At 37.3% G+C, this 15,884-nt stretch overlaps 1 protein-coding gene across 3 annotated transcripts in view; it reads left to right on the forward strand.

The window, feature by feature from the left end:
• The window catches only part of LOC128237277 (E3 ubiquitin-protein ligase rnf213-alpha-like), a 136,364-nt gene extending 131,115 nt beyond the window's left edge, over positions 1-5,249 (forward strand). For all 3 annotated transcript variants that reach the window (XM_052952649.1, XM_052952648.1, XM_052952650.1), the window contains exons 96-97: positions 2,163-2,362; positions 2,705-5,249. In XM_052952649.1, coding sequence (XP_052808609.1) covers positions 2,163-2,362; positions 2,705-2,870 — 366 coding nt within the window. In that variant the 3' untranslated portion in view covers positions 2,871-5,249. The remainder of the gene's footprint in view (positions 1-2,162; positions 2,363-2,704) is intronic.
• The last annotated feature ends 10,635 nt before the right edge of the window (positions 5,250-15,884 follow it).

A 15,884-nucleotide genomic window follows, 5' to 3' on the forward strand; every position in this document is an offset into this window, starting at 1 on the left:
CCGTTACTCTTGCTGCCATATTTTTAGAGTTATTGCCCTTTGTTAATTTTCTTGCTTAGGTTTTGTCCGGGGCATATCTCGTAAATTATAGGAGGTATCAACCTGAAACTTATTCCGTAGGTATATCTGATTGAGGGAAAGTGCAGTGCACAAAAACCGTAACTCTTGCATCTATATGTTTAGAGTTATTGCCCTTTGTTAATTTTCATGCTTAAAGTTTTGTCTGGGGCATATCTTGAAGAATATAAGAGTTATCAACTTGAAACTTCATAGCTAGATAGATCTCATTGAGGGCCAGTGCAGTGCACAAGAACCGTAACTCTTGCTGCCATATTTTTAGAGTTATTGCCCTTTGTCAGTTTTGTCCGGGGCATATCTTGAAGAATATAAGAGGTATCAACTTAAAAACTTAATAGCTAGATAGATCTCATTGAGGGCAAGTGCAGTGCACAAGAACCGTTACTCTTGCTGCCATATTTTTAGAGTTATTGCCCTTTGTTAATTTTCTTGCTTAGGTTTTGTCCCTGGCATATCTCGTAAACTATCAAATGCCACCTACACTTGAAAGTTAAATGGCAACATCATTGTCTATAAATGAATAAAATGCCAATCTAACAGCTATAATGTCGACAGTAAATAATTCGTCAGGCGACACATCCGACTCGCGGAGTTCTAGTTAAATTTTAATGCCAAGATTTCTAAAATGTGCAAAAAAGCTGCTAAGCAATTGAATATTCTTCAAAGATTAAGCAATTTTTTGACAACCAATACTTTAGCTTATTATCTTTAAATCTTTTATCTGATCCAATTTTAACTACTGTCCTGTCGTTTGGCATTTTTGTAGCAAGACCAACACAGAAAAATTGGAAAAAAAATCAATACAGAGCTTTAAAAGTTGTTTTAAATGATTACACCTCAACTTACGAAACTCTTCTTCATAGAGTTCAGTTGCCAACATTACATTTGAGCAGGGTAAGATACATTGCTATTGAAACCTACAAATATCTGTATGGTATCTCACCAGAATATGTTCAAAACCATGTAACTTTTAAGACATGTAATTTTAATAATGAGATACGAAAACTGTGTAGACGTTCCATCAGTAAGAACTACTGAATATGGGAAAAAACACATTCCACTTTGAGGCCAATCAGGTATGGAACAGCCTCCCAAAGGAAAAAAGGGTCTTCCAAAACTACCTGGAATTTAGAAGGCTGATCCGCACCTGGACAGGTCCCTCTTGTAAATGTTTAATGTGTAAATAATACCTTTTTGCTTTAATTTTTTTTAGAAGAAATTGAGAAATATAAGATGTTTCACTGAATATCTTTTATCCTTTGTCTTAACGGAAAAGGAGTTTCGTTTTCAATGGGATGGCTTACACCCACTGGACAAGATATGGCATTCAAATACCAGAAAAGATTTCAGCGTACTTCTTGGACTAAAATAACAACTTATTAAATTAAATTACATGGGCACATATCTAATTATGATTGTTCAAATTTATATAACATCTGTCGAACACATACAACTACTTGTGTTTTTCTTTCGGCAAGTATTTTGTTTAGGTGTTATGACTTTACTTTTTTCAATTAACATTCTTTTACAGTGATTGGTGTAATATCAAAATAACATGATACATATCATACCTCTTCTAAGCAATACTTTTAAAGGATTTTTCCTATCATACTAGATTAATTATAAGGTGTTTTTTTACAAACTACACATTGATGTACAAAGCTTATATTCCCTTTAATATTTTGCTACTTACAATTTTGCTACTTCAATGTATATGATTACCCTTTAAGTTATACTTTTGAAATAACTAACCATTTTACAGTGGTATATCAACTAGTGGAATTGTGCGTGTGTGGACTGGTCGTACAGCCGGGAAAACTAGTTGGTGTTATCACTGTTCTTGATGCTCTAATCCTATTTTCCTATTTGTATTTGTTAATGCATGCTCCAATATGTGTTCATTTTAACATACATGTATATACTTTTATTTCCAGGTCACAAGCTCATTGTTATTTTATTTGATATGTTATGTATGTCTGTTATTCATGTCGGAAAATAGCTCATTGAGCTAATGTTTCTTGTTAACACATACCCGACTTCAAATAATGATTCTTGTATCTTGTAACCAATAATTTATCTTTTAGGAAGTGTTTGAGACTCTTCTGGAGCCTTACCATGACGAGCTGTCCGAAGAGCTGCAGAAATCACTCGGTGGCTACATGAAAACTCTGAGTGTTGATAAGCTTTCTGGCATTCTAGAAATATTGCACGAATTCATGCTCCTACGGATTGCAAGACGAGAAAACACCAGTGACGAAGATTACATTGACAATACGGAGAACAGGTTTGTTATTGCAGTCTGTTTGATATTTTACCGTTGTTAGAATATTACTACATTTCCATCAAAATGAAATTGCCTTTTAGCATACTTAATCATAAAGAATTTTATAAATACACCATCATTATTTTGATTGCAACTGATGGAAGACATGTTAAATTTGCTTTTCTTTATAATTACAATAATTAGGATTACATATATTATGTTCAAACTATTTGTAGAAGTTAAATGGTTTTGTCAGAGATGTTCATAAAAACATATGTTGTAATATAATATTTTTCTCTTTTCATTATCAATAGTATATTAACTATTGATTGCTACTTTTTTTACATCATATCTGTTTTGCAGGCTTGGTGAAGAGCTTTTAGCCTTTGTAGAATTAATGGAAACTACATGCCTAGACACAGCAGTTTTGGTGGAATTCCCACAGGAAATACACTTCAAACATAGCGTGTGTACATGGATTATGGGATATACGACTCTTCGAAAGAAAATGGGACGAAGGCGACACTGATAAAGAGTTGTATATGAAACATTATAGATCAAAGACAAACTTGTCTGTGCTTTATGCGACTCTAATAAATGAAACCCCCTTTTAGAGGTACAAACTTTGCAAACTGCTACATTTTCATGGTTTTTGTATACTAGATATCTTGTTCTTAATGTACATGCCATAATACTGTTTAACGAAATGATTAATTTGAGACTGTTCAAATAACTGATATATTTGACCTTCAATCCGTTTTGTGTTGTTTTGCATTTCTAAAACTCTTTTAGTCTGTGCATGGTGGTTGTTTCATATGTGTTATGGTATCAGTTGTTGTTTATTTGTCATTGAATATTGTTACTGATTTGAAGGATTCTATTAGTTCTTGTGTTATTGAGATGTATTTTCGTTTCTGTCCTCAGCAAAAACTTGAATTCAAAGCTTTGAATGTGATGTTTGCTTTGGAGTATTAATTGAGGTTTATTTTATAGCATTTTTTTGCGTTAATCTATAGATGTTTAGTATGCATGAAAGTTGAACATGTATGTCTACAATTTATTTTATGTTTTATGTTTATTTTTTTCAGTTACAAAACCCATAATGATATTGTACTGTATATACATTCCTTAATTTATTTATTAATAGTATGGTGTTCATTACTACTGAAATATTTTTGTTCCAAATAGTCCCATTTATTTATCATGTATGTGAATAATACAGCTTAACGTGTTATAACTCTCACTGGACCAAAGCATAGTTTTTCCAAGAAACTCTATTTCTTATTTTAGTTTCAATACTGATCATATCAAAAACACAGTTTAATGGTTTGTGCTTTGTTATGTACATGCATTCTCAAACCGTGTTTTAAGTATGCATGTGCACGTGCACAATATATGCACATGTGCCTGCTATTTACCAATGACCTTATTTCAAGGATCATGGTAAGCTTATGACGATAAGCTTTATCTTAATGACCATATGTCTATATGTGTGTGCTACTGTGAAATTTATTTGGTTTATTTTTGTTACTGCTTATTTTGTATGATTCTCCTGATCTAAGTAGTATGCGATTATTTGTGACAATGTTCTTATAGCTGTCATTGTGTTTGTATGACTACAAAAAGCATTATTCTATAGATGAAAGTTGTATTAAGTGTAATGTGTTTTTTTATGATTTATGATGTATTTAAACAGTACTAGTGTTGATGTTTTTAAGTCTGAATATGCATGTTCTATTAATTTATGTACATAATATTATTTTTGGCAATATGTGTATCTGTGATGTTTTATGCAATATTGTTACCTTAGTCTTTTTAAATAGTGTTTTGTTTCCTATGTAGAAGAACAGCATGCAAACATGCTTTTCCTATTATAAATAGTGGGAATGGTAGTAAGATTGTTGGCAAAAATGAGACTGTTACTTGGACGATTTGGGCACTTTGTGTTTATATTTATCCTTACTTTTTTAAAATGGAGAATGTCGGCTGTAAACCCTCTGTAAGTCTACATAACAGTAGTATACATAATGTGTGTGTACATTTATTTGTTACGGCTCACTTACACCCTCTTGACAATCATGTCTGTTTTATTCATATAATACAATATGGTAAGTATAATATGCTACTCTATATATGTGCACATTTAATGTATATTTGTATAATGTTTAATCAATGCATAATTGCATATTTTAATGATTAAATTACACACTTTATTTACGTACCAAGGGAGTACCTTGTGTTTTACATTGGACGGCGGCCCTTTAAATATGTTTAAACTAGTACATGTAATTAAACTAATACTAAATATGTTATGATTTTTTATGTTTCTTTCATCTTAATGTTGATTATTAATAATTTTGTTTGGACAGGTTAAGAAATCACATGAGCTTAATTCAGTCATATATCTCATTGTGTGTGTACCACGTGATAAATAACGTCAAACATGCTACGTCGGAAGGCAGCATTTTCCTTCGGATGGAGATTAAAACAAAGATAACTGTTCTTTTTCTTCCCTATTTTAAATGAGACAAATGTCTCAAACTGTCACGTTGTATAGACACACTGTACCTGCAGATACATTTATTGTTAATCTTTTATCAATATATTGAATGAAGCCTTACTATGAGTAGGTTTGTTTACCATTCCGTAAGTGTGAACAAATACTACTCATGTACGTGAAAGTCATCACATACATTCTGTTTGTGATCTTGCTTCTATATAAGATTGGTTTAGTTCTATTATGCTTTCTAAATTCAGAAACATTTTTTTTTGTATTTTGTTAATATGCATATATGTCTAATTGAATGCATGCACATGTATGTGTGATTTGTTTGTTTGGTTTCAGACGAAACTGTTTATGGATGCAAAATGCTTGTTGTATGTGTGAATAAACCATATATCAGACACATTCATCTTCGTTTTCTGTTTTTGATGTATACAGTACGCGTATACTGTTAGATGACGAAACGTTGCCAGACGGTTGGTTTTAATTGGAACGCCCACTATAAATGCTCCCTTTAAACACTTCTTGTCATTTGCCTGTATACGGCGAACTAGTTCAGAAGAATCCAGGTAGGGTGTCGGGTGAGCTTTCTTCGGGTAAATGCCATTCCCCCGGCATTATTTAGAATACGACAGTGAAATCTACCAAACAGGTGCGAGCTGGGGGTGGGGTGAAGTTGTGTATGTCCTATAAACGGTTAAAGCGATATTGGGCATGGCCACTAAAACTGAAAACGTAAAAGACGGTCTTCGAGTTGACCCAGATGTCGTTCAGGGTCATTATATAACAACGTATAATTGTTATGATATGCCTCTTCATGTGGTGATTATTTTATGAAATACATGTAAGGCAAACATTCTGAACAAGAGTCTTACAATACGACAAATAAAATTATTTGGAGTGATTTTTTCTAGTGTTTCATCCAGTGACCCATTTGTTGACCCCTTATATCAACTTATCCGAATTCACCGATACAAACGTGCATTAATTTTCTTTATAGCTAAGTCTCCCGTTCGTTGTGTTTGGCAATAGACAATAAACACTCATATGGTGTGAAATTATTTTACTTATCATGTGCCTGTTGTGAATGTATTCCGTTCTTGCACCAGTCTTATGTCATTATTTTACCGAGGCCCCTGCTCTTCCTGACGAACGTAAACGATATATCCATAAAGACATTAAGATAAACTTCGCTGGCGATTGCTTGCTCTACAGACTTGGCCAGGCACATGACTGATATTTGGCATTCGATCCTGATAAGTGTAAAGTGATTCATACATCGCCAACACGCAAACTACTTCAGCCTTGATACTTAATCGAAAACGCAAAATACCTTGAAATAACCAAAGTTCCTGGAACAAATGTCAACATCATTACAATTACAAAACAGCAAACTCAATATCATTTATAAGGAGGAAACATCTAGCCAACTACACGCCAAAGCTGAAGCATACAATACCTGTATTCATCTTATCTAAATGGCCTCCTAAGCTGCCAGGTGTGTGAAGAAGGAAACATATGGTGAACTCACTGACGGTTAATTTGTCAACCAATAGTAACCTGATGCTGAAATGTAACTGTCCCATGTGTCCACGTAGCCACATTTATTTGTTGTATATTTTGGGAAGATTTCTCTCATAACGTTGTTGACGCTCCTGTTGACATTGCTCTAAATATATATAATTCGTGATATTTGACAATTATTTTATCAATACGTGCGTAGCATATGCTAAAACATTGTACGTGTAAATGGGAAGTTAAAAACCAATGTAGTTGACAGGCAGTTTCTTGTTATTTTTACTAGAATGAATCTCAGGTCTATGAGATAAATCAGATATGAGCTGACCAAAAAGCATTTTGGACGGTTATAACTTCGCTGACTTTGTATTAATGGTTAACTCACACGCAAAGGTGCAAATTCTATTCACGGCCTGTAAAGCATTTTACCCTTATAAACACGAGACCTTCCATAATGTCAAACTGGTCTCTGTAATATATAATATTAAATACAAAAAGTATTAATTTTTACTTCTGTGACAAATTAAATATGTTATTTCATGCAATATGACAGTCTTTATATATGTTAATAGATTTATAATGAAAATTCCGCTGATCTTAAAGAGAACATAATGTATTTTTTCACACTACGTTACCTACTGATTTACAATGCATGAGAACCATAATCACGCCGGCTATATTGTAAGGGTCGACCAGCAGCGCCTCCTACAGGGCCTTCGGCGGTATGTGTCGATGCCTTCTGCTCCAGGATCTCATCAAGCGCCATCACATCCAGTTACTTCCCCTAAAATCGGACATGCACAGAACGCATTTCCTGGTGTTTGTTTAATATATGAGTATGATAGAATTGATATGTCTGAACTAAACATACATAGCTACATACAGGTTTCATGTTTTAAAATAAATCTGAATTTAAGTTCACATATAAATATAAAGTATGCAAAGAGAAAAAACACACAAAAGGAGCTTGTGCTCTAATTTACATGAACTAAAACATTATTAAAGAGATTAAAAGTGTCTTAAGTTCATGACAATCTAGCAGGTCAGATTTTTATCTAGGGATTTTGTCTCCGTATTTCAGAATTGCAAAATTGGTTTCAATGGTAAACAGCAGTGTCATGACGTATTCATTACATTTGTTGTAATTTCTTGAAATAAGTATTGTTTGTGGCTTACATATTAAGTAATTTAGGTTCTGGGAACCTGATAATGGCGGCATTCAGGCTGGGTACCGGAGCCAGGCGGCAACCCGGCCGGTTTCCGGAGACATGCGGCATCCAGGCAGGATACCGGATTAAGGCGGCATCCAGGCTTGTTATCGGAGCAAGGCGGTATTCAGGCTGGGTACCGGAGAAAGGCGCTATCTTAGCTGTGTACCGGTGTCAGGCAGTATTCAGGCTGGAAACCGGAGTGAGGCGGTATTCAGGCTTGGTACCGGAGACAGGCGGCATTAAGATTGGGAACCGGAGTAAGGCGATATTCAGGCTGATTACTAGATAAAGGCGGCATTCAGGCTGGGTATCGAAGTAAGGCGGTATTCAGGCTGCGTACCGGAGTAAGGCGGTATTCAGGCTGGGTACCGGAGTCAGGCGGCATTAAAGTTGGGAACCGGAGTAAGGCGGTATTCTGGCTGAGTACTATATAAAGGCGGCATTCAGGCTGGGTACCGGAGTAAGGCAGCATACAGACTGGGTATCGAAGTAAGGCGGTATTCAGGCTGGGTACCGGAGTAAGGCAGTATTCAGGCTGGGTACCGAAGTAAGGTGGTATTCAGGCTGGGTACCGGAGACAGGCGATATTTAGGTTGGGTACGGGAGAGGGATGGCATATATGCTGGGAACCGGGGAAAAGAGATATTAAGCATCGTCAGATGCCCAGGTTAAACTTTTTAATTTATTGCTGAATCGCGTTAAGCACGAACTAGAAGGTTACTGTTTTAAAGTCATACAACAACGTTGATTTAAACAAAATAAAAATATCAGAGAAGATTATTAAAATCTCACCAATACAACGTACAGTCGAGCCTCGTTATATCGACTTTTTCGGGACCTAGTGAAAAAGGTCGAGATAACGAAAAGTCGACTCATCCGAATTACAAAAAAATATCACCAATCCCAACACGTTTGAGTTGGATTGTATGGTGTTTACATCCACAATTGAACGGTCTTGTTAAATATTTTCGTCGTGGAAACAGCAAACTTATTATTGAAAAATAAAGTGAAACAAAAGAAGAATTATTTGTGTCAAATGTATTTCTTTTACGTTTATGGATCACACAAAACACATAAAACCACAATTGCATACATTTTTACATTGTAAGATTTTATACCGGGTCCTTCTCTGAAATGGTCGACCAGAACAGTGGAACTAACATTTGACATTTTGAAGTTATTCTTTCTTTTCCCATTCGGGATTGATATCTAATCAATAAATTGTTCATGTTTTATACAATACCAAAGAGGTTGAGCAATAAATGTCTCTTTAATTAAATACATAAACAAACAACTTTAATTATTCGCACTTACCAATTACATTTTTGTATCCCCCAATTATGACAGTTTGTTATATTGACACGCACGGTATTTTATGACATGACGCAAACGGTCATGAATATTTTCACACCTACGTCTCGATCTACAGTTCTACATAAAGAACATAGGAAATGTGTGAAATTCGACCACTGGGACTGAAAAACGAGGTCGACATAGCGAAAAAGTCGATATAAAAAATCGACACAAACAGATTTATTTCATATAGAATTAGAAGGAATAACTTCGGGACCGGAATAAAAAGTCGACATAACCGGAAAGTCGACTTATCCGACGTCGACATAGCGAGATTCGACTGTATATATATTCCATAAAAAACAATAATAGCAATTATGTTTGCATAAATATAATTCAAATTATTTGCTAAGAAATAGTTTTACTTAGCTACATGATGCCGTTTCTAAGGCATTCGGATACATTTGCATGTCACCGTTATCAAGGTCACGTGATTTTATTCATCACGTGACGAGATCTCGCGATAGTTCTTTCTCTTTGGCGATACTGTAGCGGCCGCTACAATTCAAAAACTCTTAACAATATCTAAATTAATCGTAGTATTTTGACAAGCATTCAGCGATGCCGGGACGCGGAAGAGGTGTGAAGAGAAGACGGCACCAGGTCGACCCGGACAGGACAGCTGACGTGCCTGAACAACGCGATGACGGAGGTAAAGATATCAATGTAACCGCCCCAAGGATCATTGATTTTGAATCCATTATAAGGGAATCTAACATAATAAATGGGTGTGGTGAGGCAGTTTGTAACGTACAACCATTACAGGACACTGTGTCTAACATTACCAGTAGCGTCGCGCAATTAGCACAGCAAACGAACGTCCCTACTATCATACGCCTGGCGGGCGACGATGTCGCCGCACATGTGCCAGAATCACTTAAACGCCAAATTATCAACGGCGACTATGTAAACCTTGCGCTTCTGTTGAAAGGCTCAGTCGAGCTTTCTGACCTTTGTGGCGGAGCCACTTTACATCTTTCTAATGACGGCCGGCTTGAGACGCGCCCGAAAGAATGTAAGGATAAGGTAACGAATATCGAGAAATAGACTGACGCGTTCATCATATATAGTGCAGTGTACATATCGGCCCATAAAGATGCAACACAGGGTTTGTTCAAATATATGCGCGACATAAGAGAATGCGCCGCACGCCAAGGCGGCTTCGCGTGGCGCGCGTACGATGAGCAATTTCGGATACGGCAAGCAATCGAACCAGCCTCTTGGGCACGTATCAACAACGATCTCTGGTGGCGTTGTCTGTTAGTCCGCGATACCGCAACTCCCACAAATCCCACCCGCAAAACTCTTGTGTGCAATTATTTTAATGCGGGTCATTGTCACTGGGCGAACTGCAAATACTTACACTCATGTGCTAAATGCGGGGAAGACCACCCGGCGGCCCATTGCCCTAGGCCACACACGATACAAAATATCCCCCGTTACCCTGCGGGAGCGACATTTCGTGCCCCTCGACCGAGGCGACCAGATCAGGCCCAATATAACGGTGGTCGACACCAGATTCGGTATTCTTCCATGTAATTTGAATGCGACTGAAATTGCCCCATCCCCCATCAACCTTAACACACTGTCAAAACTTCTTTTAAATTACAACGAGTCTGAGGCCGAATATTTGTTAAAAGGTTTCACACAAGGTTTTAGCCTACATTATCAAGGCCCTAGACAGGAGCGTATGTCAAAAAATCTAAAATCAGCAATGTCAAATCCGCATATAATACAGCAAAAAATTAACAAGGAAATCACGGAAGGACGAGTCGCGGGACCGTTTACATATCAGCCACTGCCAGACTTTATAGTGTGCCTATCGGTTTGGTTCCCAAAAAAGCCCCGAATGAGTTCAGAATGATCCACCATTTATCTCACCCTCATGGCACCTCGGTTAATGATTTCATAGATCGTAATCTGACATCTGTGCATTATACCAATTTTGATAAGGCGGTGGAGCTAATACAAGAGCTTGGCCAAGGTTGTCACTTGTTTAAGATGGACATAAAAAACGCATTCAAGCTCATTCCAATAGAACCTCAAGATTTTCCGCTATTAGGTTTTCATTTTCAGGACTTCTTTTATTTTGATAAAACTTTGCCTTTTGGTGCGTCGATCAGCTGTGCAACATTTGAACGTTTCTCAACGTTTTTAGAACATTGTGTTAAAAGTCGTTTATCATCGGGTTCGTTGATACACTACCTAGATGATTTCCTGGGTGGTGATAGTTCAAAATCCGCTTGTTCGCAGGTGATGAACACATTTGAAAAGATCATGCATCAACTTAATGTACCCATGGCTTCGGATAAGACGGAAGGCCCAGCGGAAGTTCTGGTTTTTCTTGGTCTGGAATTAGACACTAGGCAAATGGTGGTTAGGATCCCAGGGGATAAAGTCAAGGAGGTCATATCCAAAATCCAGGCTATACTACAGAAAGATAAGGCAAATGTAAAGGAAATTCAATCCCTCATTGGCTCTCTCAATTTTTGTTGCAGGGCCATTGTGGCCGGGCGCCCTTTTTGCAGACGTCTCATCAAAGCGATCTGTGGTTTCTCCAAGCCATTTTATTATGTCCGAATTAAAAAAGCAGTGAGGTTAGATCTGGCGATATGGCTCTGGTTCTTTGAGAGATTTAACGGCGTATCGGTTTTTCACGACCGTTTTTGGTTGTCGAATGAGGACGTTCAGTTTTTCTCTGATAGCGCAGGAGGGCCAGGGCGTGGTTTTGGTTTGTTTTTTCAGGGTCAATGGTTATCAGCGGCTTGGCCTGAAGAATGGCATAACGAGGGTATAACAAAAGACATCACAGTCCTGGAAATATTTCCTATTTTAGTAGCTACATGTATCTGGGGCCCACGCCTTAGGAATAAGCGCATTAGGTTTAATTGCGATAACTCGGCCGTGGTACACATTTTAAACACGCTAACATCGAAATCTGACAGAGTTATGTCCATTGTTAGAACGATTACTCTGAAATCCCTCCAGTTTAACCTTCTTATTAGGTCCCAGCATGTAGCCGGCAATAACAACGGAATATGCGATGCTTTATCCCGGTTTCAGATGGACAGGTTCAGACGCCTAGCTCCGGAAGCAGACCTGGAACCGCAGCTTCTTCCGGTACATCTGTGGAACGTCTTCAGCGTGGAGCCGTCGACCTTTTGCGACATGCCATTGCCCCTAACAAACAATCAACATATAGAACAGGGTTAAATGCACTAAGGGGTTTCCGTCGGAAACTCAATTTCGACGATGTATGGCCAATTCCCGAACATCATATAGTAATGTTTATAACATACTGTTTTCAAAACAACTGCAGTGCAAGTACGATCAGGACATACATGGCCGGCATTAATTACTTTCATAAGGTGCAGAATTTTAAGGATTTTTCTACAGTTTTTGTTGTAAACAAACTGTTAGAGGGATGTAGCAGGGCAGGTCGACACCCGGAAGAAGCCGACAAAAGGCGCCCAATCACACTCTGTATTCTCATTTCAATAACGGAGGCACTTCCTTTGGTGTGTTATGATGCATTCGAATCTAAATTATTCAAAGCTATTTTTTACGTTGGCATACTTTGGGCTTTTCCGCATTAGCGAGCTAGTCGCCCCTGCAAACGCATGCGCAGGTAACCAAATACGCGGGGGTGATTTGTTCTTATTTGAGGACGGAATAAGAATAGGCGTACGCTTGGTCAGATCCAAAACTAGTCAACGCGGTCCGCCTATCACCTTTAAAATACCCAAACAAAGCATTGGGCCATGCCCGGTTAAAGCCGTTACTGATTACCTGGCTGTAGCGCCAATGTCCCATACTGCCTTTTGTCACATGGACGCCGCACCCGTTACTAGGCAACAAGTTACTGCAGTCTTAGAAAAATGTATTAAACGCGCGGGACTTGACACAAGCGTTTACAAAACGCATAGCTTCCGTATAGGTAGGGCTACTGATCTCGCGGCACATGGGTGTCCTCATGATATGATAATGAGACTTGGTCGGTGGTCGTCGGATTCGTTCAAGCGATACATAAGAATATAGACACGCCGAACTGAATATGCCATTGAGGTCATTACTTGAGTATATGTATTTAATAGTATGAGGATTAGGCAACGTTGAATTAGACGGCCCGGGGAAATAGGTTAGGAGATAAAACCTCATATACATAAATAACATTACGGATACATATATAAATATATATATATATATATAGAGAGAGAGAGAGAGATAAATATATTTCGCAGACATATGGGTCCTGGGAGATTCAATCCCGCGTCGGGCCGGCGAGAGAGCACGATCGAGGGGTATACCAGATCTGAAGCTTCCCGCGTCAATTTCCTGGTGGGGAGTCGGCGGCCTCACCTGGCCTAAATTCAGGAGGTCGTTCGAAACGCAGGTTCTCTTGTGTTCTCCACCTAAGATCATAGTCATACATCTCGGGGGAAATGACTTAACCCAGGCTCCCTGTAACGTAATTTCAAACCAAATCGCAAAAGAAATCCGGTATCTTAGAGTGGCCTTTCCAAACGTAATAATAATTTGGGTTGACATTTTGGACCGCATGGACTGGCGCACACAGTCTTACCCCCAAAAAATAATTAAAGCCAAAAGAAACCGCTTAAACAGACATGGTAGGAGCTGGGTTAGGCTTACGGGCGCGTTCGATGTTCTGTCGATCGATATTGACTCTACTACACCGGGGTTTTATCTGTCCGACGGGGTACATCTCTCGGACGTCGTACTAGAGTTTTATTTAGATTCAATGAAGGACATCCTTAAAAAAACATTTCTAAAAACAACCGATCATTTGCGTGGCCTAGGCATCAGAATTTTGGAGGATAAATTTATTTCATTAAATTTATTGTGGCGTAAAATTCTGTCGGTTGGTTGACCGTTGGCACATAAATATTAATAAGTTTAATATAATAAATCATTTATTGTCTATAAAATAATGACTACTGGATTTTTGACCTCTACCAGCGTTTAGCGTGGCTCCGGTCTCATGTCCTTTACAATGGTTTAGAGGTTACAGTCCACCAATTTTTAAATATAGTTAGGAAACATGTTGTACAAGTTAGTTTAGTCTTGCATGGCCGTCGGGAAGGTCATTCCTGATATTGTACCATGTGTCAAGGCTAAAGTTGTTTTGTCAGAGCCAGTGCCGGCTACCGAGCTAGTGCCAGCTCGCATAATTATTAGTTTGAGCTAGTGCCAGCTCGTGTACAACTGTTAGGTTTAACATCTGTGAACAGTTTTTCTTATTTTACATTTACAAGCATTTAGGATGCTTCAACCGGCGGTCTTACGACCGACGGGATTTTACGTCACGCTGCGGCCAAAACTTGCCACTACTTAGGTTTTTGATAAATATGGTTCATACATATGTATATATGTATATGTCTAAAGGTTTCCATCAATAAAAGTAAACATATACCCACGTTTTGTTAGTTTTTATTTCGCATGATATAAAAAATAGCATGTTATTGCCACTGAAAGCATAAGTTGTTGAAGACTTTAAAACACAATTATCGATACTATTACAACAAACGAGTGATACACAAAAACATGTGGAAATGTACTTATTTTGTGATATATTGAGTAAGTTTACACAATTATACGCTAGGAACGAATGGTGATCTTGGTATACAAATATATTAAATGCATTTGGAACATTTGAAAACATTGCGTTTTATGATGGATGTAGAGTGAAAGCCAATATCTCATTATATTATACTTTTAATGTTTTGTTTCAGTTACATGACGGTCATTTTACCACAGCACTAGGTCATTTTACCACAGCACTATAATTATATTCTTTTCGAAGGTATGTACATTGTTAAAACAGAAATCATATATAACACTTTAGTTAAGGTAAAGAAAAAACGTTATAACTTCGATCCCGACTATGCCATCAGTTCTACCAAGATTGCAATTTAATTCCAATGGTTAAAGATTCCTTTTTTAATATGCCCATTTTATAAAGAAATTAAGAGTAAAAACAAGAATAGTAAGTATAACCATATATGTACCCATATCTTATAATGAAGTAGAGAGATGGCAGATAATCACATTTAAATTTAAGCGACATCAGTACCAGCGTGCCTAATTCATAGTTAGTAAATTAATGTACTTAAAAGTCGTATCACTTTTTGTTTCATTTTCGCTTAAAAGCTGTATTTTTGAAAACACTTGAATGTTTCACTTATGGGGAAATGCCGCTATTTTTTAAACATCTTATAGTTTTAATCAATTAAAACGGTTTGTTGTAAGTGTAAATCATGTATTTGATTGAACGTTGGTATCTTTTAATTATACAAGAAATAGGGATTTCCTTTTAAAATGTGAACAAGTCGCTAAAGGCTGATATGAGCCATGCTAATGTTCGATTTCTGGATAGAAACTGGTGTCATTTTTGTAAAGCGTTGAGAACATTATCCCGATAGGTATCAAACCCACGACCTGTTTTGTGAGAAGCGAACAAAAGACACATATTATGCATTACATTAAGTATTAGAAACTTAACATAAGACTGAAAAATATCTGTATATGTTTATATAAAATCAGCATTAGCTCGCGAGAGCTGTGCGTCACTAAAATGTTTGCTGACTTTGTTTAAGTATGAATTTTACATAGAACGGGATGTGACAATTTTTACAAGAAGCGTTACAAGTTGAATTTAGTTTTGTCGATCAAGAAAGGATATTTTTGGTGTACCTTTATTGAAAAATCAATTTAACTAGAAGAAGAATAATGATAACAGTTCCAAATGGTAAATTGTTTCAGTCCATTATGATGCCATTTTGACAACCATTTGCATATTTCCAGGCTCGACAGTCGTGTGAGTTCCAGCATGCCAAGTCTTTATGGTTACTGTTGTCATACTTGAAGTCCAAGTTTATGGTCGAACATTTCACGTCAAAACAGGTACACTTTCACAATGTCTAGTACTAAGGGTTCTGTT

This window comes from Mya arenaria, chromosome 6 (genome assembly GCF_026914265.1).
Source record: "Mya arenaria isolate MELC-2E11 chromosome 6, ASM2691426v1".
NCBI lineage: Eukaryota > Metazoa > Mollusca > Bivalvia > Myida > Myidae > Mya > Mya arenaria.